Below are 12,874 nucleotides of genomic sequence, written 5' to 3' on the forward strand. Positions count from 1 at the left end.
ATTTGTCTAGAGATCAAATTGTTCCAGTAAAAATCCTGTTCTTTGGAGTAGAGTATCTGATTTGGGCACAATTGGTGATTTTGGCACAAATTGTGCCATAAACTGCATCCACTTTGAAACACTTTTTTCCCTCCAACCCTCTGTTTCCATTCAAACTCATTTGCATATTACCAAAAACAAAATCTGCCATGTGTCAGTTTTAAAGCTTAAAAAATTTTGCTTTCTTAAATATTCCTCGATATACTCAATGGCGTCAACTTGTTAAAATTTGATTAGTAGAGCTGAAAATAGGTGAACAATATCACAAAAATTATGCATTTAAAATCACAATGTCAATCCACCACAGTGAACAAGACAATTTTAAAATATTAAAAATATATACATTGGCCAGGATTTTGCCCTCAGCGATTTGGGGGCGGGGCCCACTCGCCTAGGGGAAAATGACGCAGGATGACGTCGGGAGGAATCCCCGACGTCATCCCGGGCCATTTAAATCTTAAGGAAGGTGGGCGGACAGCGAAATCAGCTGTCCGCCTGCCGACCTGCCAATGGCCAATTAAGGGCATTGACAGGCTCATTAAGATAGTTAAATGCCCTGCCCGGCCAACCTTAAGGCTGGCGGGCAGGCCAGGAGCCCCAGTGGCCTGTAGATTATTAATGAAACTTCATCCACTGGCGGGATGAAGTTTCATTACCATTTTGTAAAAATTTAATAAATTTTGAGTTTGTTATCAACATGTCCCATCTCGTGTGACATTGTCACATGAGGGGGACATGTTAATAATTTTTAAATGTCTCTATTTTTTGACTTTACTTAACTTTCACTAAACTCCCTGAGACAGGACTTTGCCTCAGGGAGCAGTGTGCTCTTTCGCACGCATGCACGAAAGAGCGCACCTTGACAGTTGGGGATTCCCTCCCCCGCGGAACAGGAATGGCATAGCACTTCCTGTCGGGCAGGCTGCTGGGCAGGCCTTAATTACCGCCCACTCAAAATGGCAGCGGGCCCCGTTTGGGCGGCGGGGTTCGGCTGCCTGCCTGCCAGCCAAGGGCTAAATTCTGCCCATTATAACGATACTTAAAAAAATCTATTTTCAAGTTCAGTAGAGGTGCAGTAGTCATTTCCTTAATAAATTTTATAAAAATGGCATTCAAAACTTTTCAAAGCATAATGATTAGTGTCCTTGTTTCCTAGAAGCCTAGCTTAATCTTTGGAGACTCCTTGAAAGCCTACAACTGAGCGTTATAAGCAAAACGCCTAATGGAGATTAATTCACCTAGGGGTGTGGCCTGTTTTATGGGTGGGGCATTCTTTTACTGCAATGTTTTTATGACTGGCACAAAAGGCCTTGGAAACCTGAGTTGCACTGAGTGCAATTTGCATTTATAATGCAGCAATCTTTTGCAGTGGATATGGCGTAACAGGGGAACAGTGCCAAAAATACCAGTGCAATCCAGTGGAAGATCCAGGCCAGTATCTTCTAACAACTGGGGGAGATAAAAATAGTCAAAGTGACATGAGAACAAAGTTTCTTCAACAGTCCATGCACATCAATCTTAATAAGCTCAGAAAGAACAGGAATAGGAGTAGGCAATTTGGCTTATCGAGCCTGCTCTGCCACTCAATAAGATCATGGCTGATCTGATTGTGGCCTTAACTCCACTTTCCAGCCTGTTTCCCATAACCATTGGCTTCCTTGTAGATCAAAAATCTGTCTGATTCAGCCTTGAACATATCAATGACCCCGCTTTCATTGCTCTCTGTGGAAGGGAATTCCAAAGACTAACGACCCTCTGAGAGAAGAAATTTCTTATCTTTGTCTTAAATGGGTGACCCTCTACTTTTAAACTGTGCGCCCGGTTCTAGATTCTCCCGTGAGAGGAAACATCCTCTCAGCAACCACCCTGTCAAGCCCCTCAGAATTTTATTTGTTTCAATAAGATCACCTCATTCTTCTAAGCTCCAATTAGTACAGGCCCAACCAGCTCAATCTTTCCTCATAAGATAACCCCTTCATCCCAGGAATCAGCTGAGTAAACTTTCTCTGAACTGCTTCCAATACAAGTACATCCCTCATTCAGTAAGGAGACCAAAACTGTACACCAATGCCCTGTACATTTGTAACAAGACTTCCATACTTTTATACTCCATCCCCCTAGCAATAAAGGCCAACACTCCATTTGCCTTCCTAATCACTTGTTATGCTGTTACGATCTCTGTAGAGTCCGATAAATGTAAAAAAATTCAAACTTCCAGTTAATAGCTGAGAGGCTGACACAAGAAGATTCCACATTTAAGACTTCTACTGCAACAAAACTAAAAGCAGTGACTAAACTTCTTTGTAGGCAACTTATACTTTAAAGCACAAAACAGAACATCCCCCTTTTTCTTTTAGTGCAACTGAAAACACTCTTCAAAGATATGCTTTACACTGCCCTTTAAGTAGACATTCAATTTTATTCGTACCAGTTCAAGCTGCTTGTTAGCTCCCGAGGGTTTGCTTCTATTCTTCTCCTTTATCAGCCTGGGAAATTTTAATCTCAGAACTATCTTTCAGTGAGGTTTTTATCCCCTCAGTGATTCTTCCCCTTGTGCAAATTAGATGAATCTTCCAGCCTCATTTTAACTTCTCATGAATTTGGTCTTTTCAATCTGAGCGCATGCTTCCATATCCATTCCTGCATGGTGTACCACAAAGTCTTTCAACCTATAGCTGTTCTCCCTCTCCCAGATTCTGGCAGACTAACTTGTCTGAGAGTTTCAGGGAACCTTGGAAACCTTTCTCCTCTCAAAGCTTATCTCCATGGCAATGTGAATCACATGGGCCTTGTATCCAGGTAGAAATGCTAACTAGCTATCCTTGAGGGCCCAATTCTCTTTTATGAGGTTTCCTAAAGCAAATAAACATTAAATAAAAACTTTTTTTTTTAATTAAAAACATGTCCCAGCTCATGTGACAGAGTCACATTAGAGGACATGTTCTATTAAATTTTTATTCTTTTCATTCTTTTTATACACAGCGCTTCAATCTCCCTGAGCCAGCTCCATGCCTTAGTGGGATTGAAGCACTCTTTCTTGCGCATACGCGAATTGTGCGCTAGGCCTGGCTCTCCCTCCTCCTCCCGTTTGCACAGGCAGCGCTCAGCACTACCGCTCGCGATGCGGAGCCGATCGTGGGTGATGGCCAGCTTCCCGACCACCCCGGCCGAGCACCCCCGCTAAGGGCAAAACCCTGCCCCAGGAGTAAAAAGACACTAAGCACACAAATCCGAGAAAAGGGAGGAAAATGGTGACCCCAGTGCATCACCAGTCACTCACACTGCTGATCAGAATACCAGAGATTCCCCTACAGCTCTAAGGTTCAATAGTTGCCACCACTGAAACAATGCAAGAGCCACATCCAATAGCAGCTCTCATTTACACCCCCCAACCTCCATCAACATAAGTCTGACTGGCACAAAGCAATCCTGCAACCAACCAACCATCTACTGCACATTGCCCATTGGTCACTGTTAATTCATGTTTCCACATCATCAATCAGAAACCGAAAAAGGTGAATTGTCACCCAAGAACCAAGAGCAGGCAACACTGAAAAGTAACGCAAAGTTAATAAATTTTGAGATTCTGCTAAGGAACGGAAACAAAACAACATAACATTTTCTCACACACCCATGTTGCATATCCTTGTGCAAATACAAAGCTTTACTCTTCCATTTCCTACCAGTCCTAAGTGCTGCCACACCTGTGGCTTCAGCAGAGGTTATGGCAGGTTGCTCAGATTCCTATTCTGACTGCTAAGATGCTTTGAGTCAACAATAATTAGGTTGTCTTCAACCAAGTGGGGCAGACTTGGTCATGCAAGAGAGAGCAGCAAGTCAGGTACCGAAAAGGGAAGAGGAAAAACAGCCATGAAAAGTGGGAGCACTGAGTGGAGTCCCAATCTCCATGACTCCTTTTCACCATCATCCTTCTCATGGGCCACTGACAATTCACTCCTACCATACTGCTGGGGAGTAACTTGCTGCAGATTAATGATATGTTGTAAGGCCAAGGCTGAGGTGTCAGTCATCGTTCTTAGGGTGCCAGACATGTTAACATCCAGAGTCCATATGCCAAAGTCAGGGCCTGCATGAACTCATTTTCTTGCCGCCATTGATGTTATATGAAATTGGTTGCTCTATCCATGGCGATAGATTTCCTTATAATGCTAATGCTTGAGCTGAACTCTTCCATTCTCTCTGTAATCATGCACAGTGCACGTAGAAGGCTTATCCATATATCAACGGATTTTCTGCTACCTGTCGATGATTATTCTTGACAGCATCTGTGTCCAGCTGGGTTTAGCTTGAAAAGGATTGCACCCTCCAATGCAGACTCTCCACAACTGTCCCTGCCACCCTCGTCTTGCTCACTTGTAAACTGTGAGCCATCAGATAGAATATCAATTAAATGTATAACTGGACTCACCAAAGTGTGAGTAGCTGCGCTGGTGAATAGTAACCATAAGCCCTCTGATAAATTTGACTAATTTGTAATAAGTTTCTGAATCCAAGTCATGATTAAAATAAAGATAGTACTGGTCCAACTAGCTAACCTGGGTCACACATTCGGTACACTCTCTCTCGGCCATCATTCTGACATAATTTCATTAAAAAACACCCATTGTTTTCTATTCTTCAGACAGTTTATTTTTAAACATACTTCCAAGATTTAATCTGAATTCCCACAGCTGTGAGCTGAGCTAACAATTTTTGTGCAGAACTTCCAACAAATGCCTTTCAAAAGTCTAAGTACACAGAACTGTAGAATTTTCCAGTTCAGTTGGTTTTTGAGTTCGATGAAAAGGTCAAGGAGGTTGGTAATACAGGTACTTCCTCTTCCACATCCTTACTAACTGTTAGTTTACCAGATTATTATTCTATAGATAACCCACAGGTGTACTCCTGGTGATTGAGTATTTTACATGATACTGAAATAAGGCTATGGGCTGCAGTTGTCTACATCAGTGTTGCCATCCTTTCTGAAATGGGAGCTATGTGACCTTTCTCCAGTATGTCTCCAGTAACTAGTTGCTGCTTCATATTGACTATTAGTACCTCACAAATTATTTTCTTAGTAATTCTTCGTACTAAGCCACCTATCTCATGGCATACAGACCTCTTCAATGCTTCAATTCCAGAATTCAAAGCCGCTGCCCAGGAAGAGGGATTGTTGTTATCTTTCAGACTTTGTGCTGCTGCCATCAAGGAAATACTGTACAGCTAAGACAGAAAGATTATATCATTATAGATGGAGTGCTCCAATCCACTAACACAATATCAGACGACAGCAAAACAGGTAATTATAAACTCATTCACACTCAGTGGAGTGGAATGACTCTCCAATTGAAATAAAATTAATAACAACATATTTATGTTGTTAGCACCTTTGATGTACTAAAACATCCCAAGCCACTTCACAGGAGCATTAAAAAACAAAATATGACACAGAGTGACAAGAAGATATTAGGCCAGATGTCAAAAAGCATTGTCAAAGTGGTAGGTTTTAAGGAGTGTCCTAAAGGAGGAAAGCGAGGTAGAGAAGCTGAGAGGTGTAGGAAAGTATTGCAGAGATTAGGGTCTGTTAATTGAAGGCACGACCATTGAAGGTGGGGTGATTAAAATCAGGTATACTCAAGAGGCCAGAATTAGAGGAGTGCTAGTATCTGTAGGGGTTGTGGAGCTGGAGGGGATTATAGAAGAAGGGATGGCCAAGGCCATGGAGGGGTTTGAAAACAAGGATGTGAATTTTAAAATCAAGACATTGCTTGATCAAGTGCCAATGTCAGTCAGCGAGCATGAGGGCGATAGGTGAACAAGAGTTGGTGCGAATTAAGACAAAAGCAAGATGCACGTTTATGAATGACTCAAGTTTATGTGGAGGAGAATGTGGGAGATCAGTCAGGAGTGCATTGGAATAGTCAGGTCCTGAGGTAACGAAGACATAAATGAGGATTTCTGTAGCAGATGAGCTAAGACAGAGGCAAAATGGGTCGATATTACAGAGGTGAAAATAGGTGTTCTTAGTGCTGGCACAGATATGAGTTAGAAAGCTCATCACGGGGTCAAATGTGTCACTAAAATTGCAAACAGGCTGGCTTAATCTTAGACTGTTGCCATGGAGAGGGATGGAGTCAGTAGCTAGGGAATAGAGTTTGGAGCAGGAACCAAAAACAATAGCTCAGTCTTCCCAATAGTTGACTGGAGGAAATTTCTGCTCAAGCAGTACTGGACATTGGATAAGCGATCTGATAATTTAGGAACAGTGGAGGAGTTGAGAGAGGTGGTGATGAGGTAAATTCATTAGATCATAAGAAATAGGAGAAAGAGTAGGTCATTCGGCCTCTCAAGTCTGCTCCGCATTTAATAAGATCAGAGCTGATCTGATTGTGGCCTTTAAGTCTACTTTCCAGCTGGGCCCCCCATTAACCCTTGACTCCCTAGTAGAGAAAAAATCTGTCTAATTTAGCCACGAATATATTTCATGATCAAGGTCTGGATTTTCACTCCCGAGGTGGATGCGCATAGCTGGGAAACCTACCTCAGGAAAAGCGGCACAAAAGGTGGGATCTTCGTTTGGGTTGCGGGATGGAGTCTGGCCTGCTGCCCCCAGATGCAGATTGTAGGTGGTCACAGGGGCTGTCAAGTGCCAAAGCAGGCTATTTAAATGGCCCACCTTGGTTCTCTGGGACTTCATTCCAGTTCTCTTCTTAAACGTTACACCCTCTAGCCCTTACCTGTCACACCCACTCATGCCCCACCCACTCTCCATGCCCATTTATGCCAAATCCATCTGAGCTGGATGTCATCAGTGTACATGTGAAAACTAACAGTGTGCTTTCAGATGATGTCACCAAGGAGCAGCTTGTAGATGAGAAATATGAGAGTGAAGGATAGATCTTTGGGGAACACCAACAGTAACTGTGCAGGGGCAGGAAGAGAAGCCATTGCAAGTGATTTTCTGGCTCTGATTAGATGGGTAAGAATGGAAGCAAATGAAAACAGTTCCACCCAGTTGGATGACAGTGGAGAGATGTTGGAGGAGAATGACACGGTCAACAGTGTCAAAGGCAGGTTGAGAGAAGGTGGAGGAGGGAAAGTTTACCTTTGTCACAGTCACATGGGATGTCATTTGTGACTTAATACCAACTCATTACATAATGTTAATTTTCAGATTCAGTAAAAAAAATGAAATTCCTTAAATTTTAATATCCAGTTTTAAGAACAATTTGATCATGAACACCTTTTCCTGAACTTGGTTCTTCAATTGAATGCAAAATCTGTCCCATTAGAATTGTTCAGTTAGCAGTTTTATCCATTTATATTTCATGCATTTTACAGAAAATGCTCGCTTGTCCACTCTTGAGAGTTCAACCAGAGGTAGCCCTGCTGATTTCAAAGGATTCATCCACTAGGTATGGTTCCAACAGTGGAGAGCTTTCCCAGAATTTCCATTGATTCAAATTTTACAAGGGCCCCTTTGATGTCACACTTGGCCAAATTCTGCCTTGATGTCAAGGGCAGTCACTCTCACCTCACCTGTGGAACTTAGCTCTTATGTCCATGATTGGATCAAGGCTGTAATGAATTCTGGAGCTGATTATCTTGGCAGAATACAAACTGAGCAATGGTGAGCAGATTATTGGTGAGTTAGTGCTGCTTGACAGCACCACCAATGACAGCTCCCAGCACTTTGCTGATAATTGAGAGTATACTGATGGGTCTGTAATTGAGCAGATTGGATGTTTCCTACCTTTTGTGGACAGGACATACATGGGCAGTTTTCCACATTGTCAGGTAGATGCCAGTGTTGTAGCTGCAATAGAACATCTTGGCTACAGGCGTGGCTAGTTCTGGAGCACGTCTTCAATACTATTCCAGGGATGTTGTCAGTGCCCATAACTTTTGCTATCTCCAGTGCCTTCAGCCATTTCTTGAAATCACGTGGAGTTAATTGAATTTGCTGAAGACGAACTTCTGTATTGGTGAGGATCTCTGGAGGTGGCCAAGGTGGATCATTCACTTAGTACTTTTGGCTGAAGATGGTTGCAAGTGCTTCAGTCTTGTCTTTTGAACTCACGGGTCTGGATACATCATCATTAAGGATGTGAATGTTCATGCGGCCTTCTACTCCCTTAGTTATTTAATTGTCCACCACTATTCATGACTGAATGTGTCAGGGCTTCAGAGCTTTAATCTGATCTGTTGCTTGTGGGATCGTTTGGCTCTGTCTGTAACATGCTGCTTCAGCTGTTCAGCATGCACTAGAACGCACTGCAGCAACTCATTTAGGCACCTTCCAAACCTGAGACCTCTACCACCTAGAAGAAAATGAGTAGCAGGTGCATGGGAACACCACCTGTAAGTTCCTTCCAAGCCACACATCATCCTCACTTGGAACTATATCGTCATGATTTGGATAATTTTGGGAACACAACCTGCCTATCTGAGGAAAAAATCTGCATTGACTTGACTCTGCTCCAACCTTATCGCTCTTACAATATTAATAATTTCTACAGTGCGCAGCAGTGTCAATCATTTGAACAGCAACAGAGGCAGAGCATAAGAGGTGAGTGCAGATAAGTAAGAGAGTAAAATCATTAGTAGCACTATGTGAGAAGGAGAAAGAAGAGTTCCATAATTAACTGTAGGGACAGAAAAAGGGTGCCAGTTTGAACTTTGGAGATAGGGTTGGAGAAAAGGAACAAGAGATTTAACTAAGGGAGTGAAGTACAGCTTGAACTGGAGGAGGCAGAAGTAGTACCAGTCTAAACTGAGAGAACAGGGAGATGAGGAAGATGAGTGGTGGGAGCAAAGAGTCAAGAGAACCAGGATGATAAGTAAAGCAGAATTCAAATTCCTTAGTGGCTGTTAGACAGTAATGACAATGCTGGTAAAATTTATGATAAACCCATCTCACAAAGGGCTATTCCAGCTGAAAGGAAATGTTCAGCTAGAGCTGAAATGAGCTGAGATCCCAGAGGTATCTTTGTTCTATGCTAATTGTTGGAAGTTTCCACAAAACCAATCTTTATGTGGTTTAAAATAAATCCTCAACAGATTATATTTTCCTATACGCTGAAAAAATTACAAAAGCTTTTTCAGCCATCATTTCAAGGGTTCTTGTTGACTTGCCTATCTGAGGCTTTCAAGCAGTCAGGCTTAAAATGGAGCGTCTTGACTCAGGTTTGAGAAAGAGAGCAAGAACAGCCCAAGGATTTGGAACAATACGGTTATGAATGGGAGGTGGCAGAATCTCATGTTTGATATTACAAAAGCAAAATACTGCTGATGCTGGAAATCTGAAATAAAGACAGAAAAAGCTGTAATTACTTAATGGGCCTGACAGCACCTGTGGAGGGAGAAACGGAGTTAATGTTTCAGGTTTATAAACTTTCATCAGAACTGGCATCTCAGCTCAAATACCATGGGTTGAATTTTACAAGCCCTTTGGGAGCACGCTAGGAGGCAGCAAGGCTGGCAAAATGGTATGGGAAAACATTGGGTGGCATGCCCGACATCTTCCTGTCGCCATGCCAGTTCGCCAGCAGCAGCAGAAAAAATAACCACCTGCCCAGAGCCCAAATGAGCCTCTTAAGTGGACTTGCCCGCCTCCTCTGGCATTTTGCCTGCGTTGAGAGGACCTGCCACCATGTAAAGATACTTCCAGGTAAACCCTGGTGGCCTCCCAGCAGGCTCTGAAGGGAGAGCGGTCTTCCTTTTTGGCACTCCATGGCTCACTAGCAACTCCATGGTAGCAATGACTGTCCCCATGGCAACAACACTGCCTACCCTCTGCGATCATCCCTCACCCCAAACGTGCCAGGGACTATCTGCCTGATCCTAGCGCCCCCAGGCCACATTTACCTGTACTCAAGGTCACATGGCCCTTGATGCGTCTTCATTTAGGCAGATGCAGTCCCAGTAATGATCTCTGCTGGTAGTGCCAATTCCCATTCATGTCTGTATCATTCCAAAAACATATCCTCTGAGAGGTAAAAAGTGCAGTTCAGCTTGGGCTGCTCTTGATCTCTTTCTCAAAGCTGGGACAAGTACACCATCAATAGGAGGGCAACCATGGTGGCAGCCACTTAATAGGCTGCCACTGGGAAAATGCAGCCCTGGGTCCTGTTGCCCGTTGAGGTGGAGCTGCCCCTTTCTTTTGGCCCTGATGTGTCTTCACGTCTGCTGTCTCTGCAAAATTCCAGTTTATCTTTGATATTGTTTGTTTTCATATCCTAGCACAGTATGATCTCACATTGCTATGTCTCACTGTGCCACTTTTCAATCACTGATATTGTTGACACCACGGTTCTCGGTTACCTATGTTTCAAAGTTCTGGATTTTTGAAGAATTAAAATGAAGGGTCTGAAGCTATAGAGTAGGAGACCAAGAAATATCATTTGTGTTTATATAGCTCAGAAACATCCCAATGCACTTTTTAAAAAATTCATTCATGGGATGTGGGTGTAGTTGGTGAGGCCAGCATTTATTGCCCATCCCTAATTGCCCTTGTTCAGAGGGCAGTTAAGAGTCAACCACATTGCTGTGGGTCTGGAGTCACATGTACGCCAGACCAGGTAAGGATGACAGATTTCCTTCCCTAAAGGACATTAGTGAACCAGGTGGGTTTTTATAACGATCGACAATGGTTTCATGGTCATCATCAGACTTTTAATTCCAGATTTTTATTGAATTCAAATTTCGCCATCTGCCGTGGCGGGATTCAAACCTGGGTCCCCAGAGCATTACCCTGGGTTTCTGGAATACCAGTCCAGTGCCAAGCCACTATGCCACCGCCTCAAAGTGCAGTTATGTAGGCAGGTGCAACAGTAGGACTTACAAACAGCAGTGAGAAAAATGTCTAGTCAAGTTGTTCCAATGGTGAGGGTTGAGGGGGAAGGACGCTGGCCAGGACACATTTATTGCCCAGATAGTCTTTAGGAATGTGCTGTTGGTCCTTTTCTTTGAATCACTATAATCCTTATGCTGCTGGTTAGGTAAAAAATTCCAGGATTTTAATCGAGTGACAGAGAAAGAACACTAGTATATGTTTGGGTGAACTCTCTGATCTTGAAATAGTGCCACAACATCTTTCACATCAATCTAAACAGGCACTCAGGGCCTTGATTTAACATCTTGTCTGATGGCTTCATTGCTGCTTTGATACTGCGATCTACTTGACAGTACTGGACATCATTGATGCAAGTCCAATCCTCCAGAAACAAATCTAACTGGGCACCTCACAACCACTTCATCATTAAGAAGTACAAAGGCTGCAAATTCATGGGAATACCATCACCTCCAATTTGCCATGTGATTCACATTTTAAACTAACTTAGACATTTACCTCTGTTCCTTCGCTGTCACTAGGTCAATATCCTCGACCTTCCAAAATCAAGGGAGTACCATCAGCACAAAGACTGTAGTGATTCAAGCAAAAAAAGTTCAACAGCACCTTCCTAAAGACTATGGATAGACAATAAATGTATCCTTGTTATTGTCACATATATGCTGAGAAGAAATAAATAACAAAAGTCTTTGTCAATGCAGCATTTACCTCAGAACTGTGCTGAGTGCCAGTGTAAATAATGTGCTGAAATCTTGAAGTGGGATTTGATCACTTTGACTCAGAGGCAATAATACCAATTGAGCCAAACTAATAAACCAAAGCTCAAAACTGAAAAGCAAGGAATTAAGTAAATGAGTGAGTAGCGGTTAGCTTGTACAAAGTTAACTTTTAGAAGCTAAATGATTGTAAGAGGAAAGGAGCTCTAAGGGAGGCCATACAGTCCAATTTTGAGTTCCGCAGAAGAAATATGTTGTAGTAGGGGAAAATATGATGATAATGACATAATACATCTGCATTTCAGCACAATTAGGTTTCAGGAGCAAGAAGAGTGTCATATCGTGTATATACAGTTGAGAATAAACAGGTGAACTGAATACACTTTTCAGCATTACATGCCTTAAGCTACCAAAAGCTTGGCTGAGTTACCTGATTTACTGATTGTGTACAAACAAATAAAATTAATGTCTATTGTGGTTCTTTTAGCCCAACTATCGGGTTATTCTTTGCTACAGTTTCGCTCTACATGTTGGTTAGAAATAGAATCATCATTTAGACTTACTGCTCCTGATGCCCCACCCATATGGTCTCGTGTCAACCTGCCTAGACACAAAAGGAGCTGGTGACCGTTGCCAGGAACTGCATCAGATGTCAACAAGTTCTTAAAGGCTGAATGAAAAAGAAAGATTCTCAGATATCAGGAGGTTTTACAAACAAGACCCCAACTCCTTATTGTAAAAGATATATGGTAGATTAGATATACTCAACATCGTCAATTTAGCATTCACTGACATAGATTATTTTGTTATGAGGCTATGTACCTTCATTTTTGAAAATATGATTTTTCAACTTTCAACTGACTGGAAATTTTGCAATTTGAAATGAGACAGGGAAAATGGCTCAAAAATGCAAGGTCACATTCCAAGGTGGACGTGAAAAACCAACAAATTACCCTCAGGGGAGTAAGAGAGAGACATTTCCTAAATCTAGCATCAAAACTCTTAACTGTCTATGGAAGAGACATTAAAATTGCAAAGTACTGGATGTTCAAACAATGGCGATCAGAGGCACACCCAAAACCTCTTGGAAATACGCAATGGGAGAAGCATTTCAAGGCAAGGCTGCCAGCAACGAGAGACAGACTGCAAGTAACACAGGCTGTGTCAAGAAAGTCTTCAGCAGAGGAAACAAGCTGAGGGCTGCTCTCTTTCCCTCCCTTTCTTTTGGAACAAGTGTGCCATCCAGTTCGAGAAGCCAGCTCTATCA

At 42.5% G+C, this 12,874-nt stretch overlaps 1 protein-coding gene across 6 annotated transcripts in view; it reads right to left on the reverse strand.

The window, feature by feature from the left end:
* The window catches only part of tkfc (triokinase/FMN cyclase), a 148,244-nt gene that overhangs the window by 3,799 nt on the left and 131,571 nt on the right, over positions 1-12,874 (reverse strand). For all 6 annotated transcript variants that reach the window (XM_078548952.1, XM_078548951.1, XM_078548953.1 and 3 more), the window contains 2 exons: positions 12,171-12,277; positions 5,159-5,262 (listed from right to left, as the gene is read on the reverse strand). In XM_078548952.1, the coding sequence (XP_078405078.1) occupies positions 5,159-5,262; positions 12,171-12,277 (211 nt within the window). The remainder of the gene's footprint in view (positions 1-5,158; positions 5,263-12,170; positions 12,278-12,874) is intronic.

The sequence above is a fragment of the Cetorhinus maximus genome, chromosome 9 (genome assembly GCF_964194155.1).
Source record: "Cetorhinus maximus chromosome 9, sCetMax3.hap1.1, whole genome shotgun sequence".
NCBI classification, from domain to species: Eukaryota; Metazoa; Chordata; class Chondrichthyes; order Lamniformes; family Cetorhinidae; genus Cetorhinus; species Cetorhinus maximus.